The 7,177-nt window shown below is 40.3% G+C and overlaps 2 protein-coding genes across 5 annotated transcripts; one reads left to right on the top strand and one right to left on the bottom strand.

The window, feature by feature from the left end:
• The first annotated feature begins 68 nt into the window (after positions 1–68).
• LOC121909082 lies at positions 69–5,114 on the top strand. Of its 4 annotated transcripts, none has more exons than XM_042429485.1 (8): positions 69–152; positions 513–561; positions 686–792; positions 894–1,588; positions 2,048–2,534; positions 3,424–3,554; positions 3,870–3,974; positions 4,824–5,114. In XM_042429485.1, exons 2-8 carry the CDS (start codon positions 513–515, stop codon positions 4,900–4,902), a joined length of 1,653 nt encoding a protein of 550 aa, XP_042285419.1. In that variant the 5' UTR covers positions 69–152; the 3' UTR covers positions 4,903–5,114. The 4 variants fall into 4 exon arrangements, with proteins under 4 accessions (XP_042285419.1, XP_042285427.1, XP_042285437.1 ...); XM_042429493.1 differs by having other exon boundaries at positions 81–152; positions 510–561; XM_042429503.1 differs by lacking the exon at positions 69–152 and adding an exon at positions 159–290.
• A 158-nt stretch (positions 5,115–5,272) lies between these two features.
• On the bottom strand, positions 5,273–6,649 carry nanos3 (nanos homolog 3). The gene has a single exon (XM_042429514.1). The coding sequence runs from the start codon at positions 6,497–6,499 to the stop codon at positions 5,822–5,824; it is 678 nt and encodes a 225-aa protein (XP_042285448.1). The 5' UTR covers positions 6,500–6,649; the 3' UTR covers positions 5,273–5,821.
• Positions 6,650–7,177: the final 528 nt, after the last annotated feature.

Here is a 7,177-nt window from a genome sequence, read left to right as displayed (position 1 = left end):
AGTCCGAGCTGTCAAAACAACAACAACGGTGAGCAGTGGGATTTACTTCCGACATTTACGTCTCCCATGGCAACCACGCATCTCGCTTTACGGCTACTGACGTAAAACATCAACGTCTGTTACAATTCCACTGGTCGGCGGTTCAGGTTCAGGTGGGTAGTTGTGTGACGGTGGGAAAAACATGTTAACTGACAGTTTGTCCACCAGTTACAGCAAAAAAAAAGAGAAAAAGAAAAAAGTTTTTTAAACCAAACACACAACTCATATCTTCAGTTTTCAGTGCAGTCTGGGTAAATTATTAACTGATGTTAGCTAGCTGCCTACTAACTAGCTACATTCACTATTTTGAGGAAAAAACGTCATAAATTGTAGTTAGCTGGCTATAAGTTAACCATCAAGATAAAAGCATACCAGTAGGAAACAGTATTTTTTGTTTCTATATAGGTTATTGTTATTGTTACATGTTATGTTTTTAAGTAATTTAACTTATTGTGATGCTTTTGTAAGAGGAGATGGCCAAAGGGAGAGCAAAGATCAGCAGCAGCGGTAAAGGAGACTTAGGTGTGTTACTACTAAGCAGAAATAAGTGTATGATTGTGTGATACCCAGTTTTAAATATTAATCAGCTACACTGATTCCCCATCACAGTATTTAATGAATCTTTTTTTGTCATTCATGTATTAAGACAGTTTAGCACTGCCCCAGCCTCGGTCACTCAGGTCAAGGAAGAGGGAATGTCCAAGTGATGAAGTTTTCCTGACTGATGATGTTCGGGCCTCTGACCATCAACAGGTAATTTGGGTAATTGAAAAAAATGTCCAATAAAAGAAGCAGAACACACATTTACATCTTTCTCAACCCAATTGTTAAACAATCTTTCTTCTCAATTTCAGGACACTGAAGGTAATAATAGAGCAGCGGCTGCCTCGCCACTACAGCGTCCCCAGTCTCTTCTCCAGGAATCTATGACTTCATCTCAACAGGATCAGGCAGCAGAACAGCAACAAGATGCCTCCACAGAAGAAAAACATGATTCTCAGCTGGAGAGCTTTAGAGTACATACTGAAAATGATACCAGCAAGAAGGGGAAGGACAAGGAGGAAATAACAGCAGAGGAATGTAACAAGTTGGCATCTCAAACGTGCACTGATAAACTACAGGTTTTTCTCCCAACCTCCGAAGAGGCTGATGAATCCTGTGGAACTGCTTTGGAAGAACAACTTGGTGCAACAGAAAATTCTCACTGTGATTTGGAGAGAAACCAAGAAACCAGCCAAGACGTGCGCATGGTTGATGTCAAGGAAATCACAAAGGAGGAAATTGCGGGATTGCCAGTCAAAAAGAAGCCAAGGATGGGAATGTGTGGTTTGACAGAGAGGGAGCGGAGTCATTTTCCACAGACGCAAAAGCTTGAAAATGGGCAAAACAGACTGGAGAGAGTTGAGAGGCAGATGTGCCATAATAAAGCTGAACTATCGGCTCAGGAAGAGATTATATCTTCACCTCCACCCATCCCGGCAGCCAGCGTCGCAGAGCTGAGAGAGGCAGAGATAAAACTTCAGTCCAGTCACTGTGAAGGGATTGACAGGTCATGATAATGTAGTGAGGAATCCAAATTAAATGTTTAATATCTTAGTTTTTCGATTCTAAGTTTCATTTCTGCATTGTCATGACAACACCAGTGGTCTAAATCATTACATCATATGCTCATCGAGTACTGTTAGATCAATGATATTTTACTTTATTAGGTTTAAAAATGTATTTGAGTAAAACTAAAAGTATGGCTCATTCAAAGTTTACACAGAATAAAGGTTACTAAGTAGCGTTTTTAAATATATGAATGGTTACAACTTTAAGACACTGAGGCAATTCAATTTAGAAACAAATAGAAATGATAATATAAAAGTGCAAAATATGATCTTTCTTGCTAACAAGTAATATCTGCACTCTGTAACTGAATACACTGCCTCAGTGAAATCTTAAGTCAAGTTCAATTAAAATGAAATTACTTCCAACTTTGACGATAACATTGTTTTTTAACACACAGAGCAGAAACTGAAGTCCATGTCACTGTCTCTACCTCATATGGGACCAGTACTGTCTGTGATCCAGGCTGCTCAGACGGAAAAAGTTGTGAGGCTGAACCCGCAGAGAAAGAGGAGGCACATTTGGGAAATCCGGAGCAACAAGAACTTGAAGGCAGCACAGCTGAGATTATGGCTGAAATATATCAGAAACAAACAGAAGACGGGGAAGATGAGTCGGCAGAAGTAGCAACTTCTTACGCTAATCCATCTCAGAATGAGGAGACTGAGAAACAGAAGGATGGGAGTGAAGCTGCCCCTCTGCAGGTGTGTAGTGTGACCATAACAAGAAATGGGACTAAGGAAGAGATGACTGGTGATGCTGGGGACGGTGACAGAGCCAAAGCAGGGGCTTCATCCACAGACACCCAGCAAGAAGGATTCAACTGTGGCTCTCTGGAGCTCTGCCGGGCTGCAGAGACCCCTGGTAGTTCAGAGAGGGAAGGCAGTGTGAGTAGTGATACCAGAACCTAAAAACCAGGGTCGATAGGGGAGGAAACAGAATAAAGCAGAATAAAGTGAAGCTCATAATGTTAAATTTTGTTGAGACTGTCAGAGGTATTGATTCAAATAAACAGCCGTCATGTTTTTAGGCAGTTATGCTCTGAAGTGTCTGTCAGTCAGTGATATTCAGGACATATTATATCATTAATGCAGCTTTTCTGGGTTTTTTGCATTTAGTGTGATCCCTTTGCCACATCACATAATTGTGCAGTGTATGTTACTAATGCACCAGCAACAGTAATGTAAATTAGGGCTGAAACAATTCATCATAATGGAAATCGTGAGAAAATAGAAAAAAACACAAAAACAATTAAGCAGTCATTTACCAAAGAAAATTTCTGGCTCCAGCTTCTCAAATGTGACAGTTTGTTGCTCTGATCTGTTTTATATGATCGCAAATTAAATATCTTTGGGTTGTGGTCAGTTGTTCAGACAAAATGAGCAATTTGCTGATGTCACCATGAGCTCTTTAAACTGTGATGGATGTTATTGACTATTTCCTGACATTTTATAGCCTGAACAATGAATCAATTGAAAAAAAAAATCAACATAATCATTGGGTGTAACCTTACTGTAAATCACAATTACAAATGTAGCTACAAACATAATTAACATTGTTTTAGCTTTAATAAACATCTGACAATCAGTTGAATGAGTTTAATTTTAAGACAAAACTGACACTCATCAAAATTAAAACATTAACATCACCAAATTGTTTTATGATGGTTCTATGATTTCATCCACTCCTAGAAGTGACTAAAATGTATCTTATTGCAGATATTTTTAACTGTATAAACAGGCAGAATGTTTGTTTGTTTATATTTGTTGCACATAGTGTGATCCTGAACATGCCACTAGTCCTACTATGAATGTGGAGGACCCTCAGACAAGGGACACCACTGACCCGTTTGGACCTGGATGCTTAGATTACGTGTCGGACTCGCAGCTGAACACCATTGTTTGGATGTAAGGAAGTAGGGAAGGGGAGTTAAATCCTACAAGAACTCTGATAATAATGTGAAGAAGGTGAGGGTTGGGGGAGGGGATTGTGTGAGAGGCAGACTGGTTCTGAAAATAAATGCCCAGTGAAGGTAACTAAGTGTAGAAAGAGCAGGAAGGGAAGATAGATCTCCTTTCACACATCAAAAGTTGTTAACAAGGAAAGAAACATCAGATTGTCAGATAGACTTGTTTAATTTTCTTTCATTCCTTCCTGCTCAAATTTAGGATTTATTACAAACATGTAGACACCAACTTTTCACTTTCTCTTCCTCCGTCCAGTGAGGAGGAAGTGATGGACAAGGATGGAGATCTTGGTTCCTCACACTGTAATGAAGATGCCACAGACCTAATCTGCGGGCTCATCAGGGAACTCTCCTCTCTGAAGTTAGTAACAACCAGTCGCCTTTCATATTTGATCTATTTTTTAGTTCCCTTCTCTTCTTTTGCATCTCTGTCCTTTCCTCTAACCTGCTCTGCATTCAGCTCCTGCATGTCTCTCCACCCAGAGTTGAACTTTTGACTTATAATGCCATTGGTCAGTTTTAGCCTCTTCACGCCCACCTCTGTGCTCTGATTGGCTGGTGTGTGGTGTCAGCTTTTTCAGCTGTAGACTTCTTGGCACCTTTTGCAGAGGCGGACCCAGGGTTAATGCACCTTGCCTGGTCCAGCCCTGAAGGTTTTTAAGTTTTGGTGTGGATGAGTGGGTAAAACTGAGAGAAACTCTGGGCTTTGAATCAAACTGATATACTATAAGTTTCGTTGGAACCAAAATACAAGTTTCCCTACCTAAATTTACAAATTATTAGCAAAAAATAAAAATCAATCGAGGGAAAAAATATGTAGGTTTGAGAAAACTGTGACATTTGGCTGATCTGGGGGAATACTAACAATAAAAATATGCAGATGGTAGTCTAATTTGTTGTGAAAAGGTTGGTAATAAAATAGGTAATATATAATAAGAAGGAATTTACAATAAAAGTGCACAAAATATATTTCTGGCGATAATGCATTCTCCTAATATTAACTAAAACTTGTGGAACAGCTTTTACCTCAGTATAATGAATGTATGAGTTCCTCACCTCCAATTTCCCATTTCTCTGTAATTCACTTACTTAACATCCTCAAACTGACTGGATGCATCCGTTTTGATGTCAAAAGTAAAACTGGTTGCACAAAAAGTTACTGAAATGTTGACAAAACTAACCTGAATTTGTTCTCATTGTTTTCTTACAGTCGAACTGTAATGGCCACTCACAGAGAGCTTGAAAACCTGCGGCGTGGCAGTAAAAGTTCAAGGAGCTCTGCACGTTGAGGGTTTGGTCGAAGTACCCGTCCCCTCCTGATCTTACTGTTGACCCAGGGGTTCATGGGTAACGCAGGCGCTTGTGCAACTGTACAAACCTTTAATTTTTCACTATAAGTCCAGATGATCTCAAAATTCTTCTTGTATCATAACATCTGGGATGTTCAGTTTAATGGCTTCATTGTTCAGATTCTCTCTAAATAAAAGATAAATGATGTTTATTAAGTCTGTAATGTGAGTATTATTATGGTCTGGCATTACATTTCATTCCAGTGATTCAAAAGAGCATTGAGATATCCGGAGGTAAATCTTCCCTGCATGGCTGGCTTCAGTTCCGTCATCAATTTCAAAAATGACAAAGAATACAAACACAGCTGTATCAATTTAGACATTTATAACAAGAGTATTCTCACAGAAATATTCACAAAAGTGAGAAAAGCTGTAATGGCATTCTCAGAAGAGCCACACGCACAATACTCAAAATAAAACAACATGCCTCAAGAACAGGGATTTACCCACACATCTCAGAACAAGAACAAGTCACTCATATTTTAAAAATGTAAAATGCTAACGAGGTCAGATGATGTTTACATACTGTAGTACGTGTAATACGTTTTATAAAGTTTTTTTTAAAATATGTGAAACAAACACATTTTCCACTGAAACGTTTTTTTCTCCTCCCAAACATATCTGGCAGTCGTTAATTCTCCAAAGTACTTTCCAGTGTTAAGGCAGCAGAAAGACCAGCTCAAAAACATTTAGAAGGCTACACAGCAAACGTGCCAAAGCATGCAAATAAAACCAAAAAGTTTGTTCAACACACACAAAAGCGAAAACACACACACACGTGCTAATAAATAAAATATTATTTTTTGAGAAAAGGAGTCAGCCTTCTGTGCAGTCTTCTCTCTACCTGCCAGCTGCTGGTTCAGCGTCTGGACTTGGCGTACACGGAGCTGTACGCGCTGTCCACTTTGGGACAGAAGCGCTTAGTGTGAGCTTTGGCCCCTGTGGCCCCGCAAAGTGGACACACATACTGCCGCAAGTAGGGACACAAAACTTCTCCGGCCTGGTTCTTCAGCCAGTGGGATCCATACACCAAATCAGACTCCCCGTTGTGTTTGCAGAAACTGCAGAACATGCGCTGAGATGATGGAGGTGACGCAGGCGGCTCAGGTGTTTTGAAACGGGTAGTCTTCTTGCGGTCCTTTGGCCCCCGGGCGCTCGCTGGTCTTGACACTGGCTTTAAATCCTCAGCAGAACAAGCATGTAGTGCGTCCCACTGGCCATCAGCTGGCTGCTTATGAGCAAAATAGCCTGATGGTTTGGGTTCAACAGAAAGATCTGGCGCACAGTCTGCCCCGAGGTCGCCGCTTTGACTAAGTGCGTTAATGCGCACGGACCCCAAAGCCTCACAAACATCATCAGATTCTGGTTGCGGAGCACTGGAGGCTGGCACTGAGGACTTGGTATCGCTGTTCCGGCGCAGCATCTCTCGGATTGCATCCGACAGTCCCATGTAGTCTCTCCAGGGCTGGAAACTTTTGCTATCCGACTCCATGAAGCGCGGCAGATGACAATAGAGTCCCCAAACCATATCGTTCATTCTAGCTCCTTTAGTTTTTTGTTTTTTTCTTGTCTGCCAGACTCCGTCGGACCGATGATCGAGTTGTTGACTTTGCAATAACGTAAAATACAACAGAGCACGGCGTTACGCGCGCGTAAAGAACCTCTGATTGGTAATTGAGTACAAGGTGTGAACGAGGCACCTGCTTTACCATGCCAGCAGCCAATCACATGAGCTCATGCACTACACGTGCAGGTCAGGTCACTTCTTACAATTTTAAAACACATTAAAAGCAATGTTGTTTAATACTCATGTTGTTAACTATAGTTTGGAATGTCATGTGTGTATTTCAGTGCAAAATGTAATTTAATTCATATGACAGTAACAATAATGACTGTAATTTACCTTCAGATGATGTGATTGGAAGTAACAACCTTTACTGTTGACGACAGATACCACTTTCACTGAGCATATGGATTTAATTTGTCTTCCATCTATAGACAAATTAGAATAAAAGCTTGAATGAATTAGTGGAGGAACATAATAAATAATAAACTGTAAGTCATGACGGGTCACTGAATGGATTGATGAGTTTGAAAATGATGTGAATCATATGCGATGGTCTTCACAGTAACCACATCACAAATGAACACATATAGAAGATTTTGGATTGACATAGACAACAACCCACCATCATCAAAACACTAAATAAAGGAA

The sequence above is a fragment of the Thunnus maccoyii genome, chromosome 2 (assembly GCF_910596095.1).
Source record: "Thunnus maccoyii chromosome 2, fThuMac1.1, whole genome shotgun sequence".
Lineage (NCBI taxonomy): Eukaryota > Metazoa > Chordata > Actinopteri > Scombriformes > Scombridae > Thunnus > Thunnus maccoyii.
Note: the sequence above shows the minus strand (reverse complement) of the source record. Positions and strands in the feature narration are given on the sequence as shown.

What these genes read in the sequence shown, in the direction of transcription:
- LOC121909082 (XM_042429485.1), top strand. Translation starts at nt 513, where the DNA reads ATGGCCAAAGGGAGAGCAAAGATCAGCAGCAGCGGTAAAGGAGACTTA. An exon ending in CAGCGGTAAAGGAGACTTAG is followed by an intron (nt 562 to 685) that starts GTGTGTTACTAC and finishes TCATGTATTAAG; the next exon opens with ACAGTTTAGCACTGCCCCAG. An exon ending in AGGGAACTCTCCTCTCTGAA is followed by an intron (nt 3,975 to 4,823) that starts GTTAGTAACAAC and finishes GTTTTCTTACAG; the next exon opens with TCGAACTGTAATGGCCACTC.
- nanos3 (XM_042429514.1), bottom strand. Translation starts at nt 6,499, where the DNA reads ATGAACGATATGGTTTGGGGACTCTATTGTCATCTGCCGCGCTTCATG.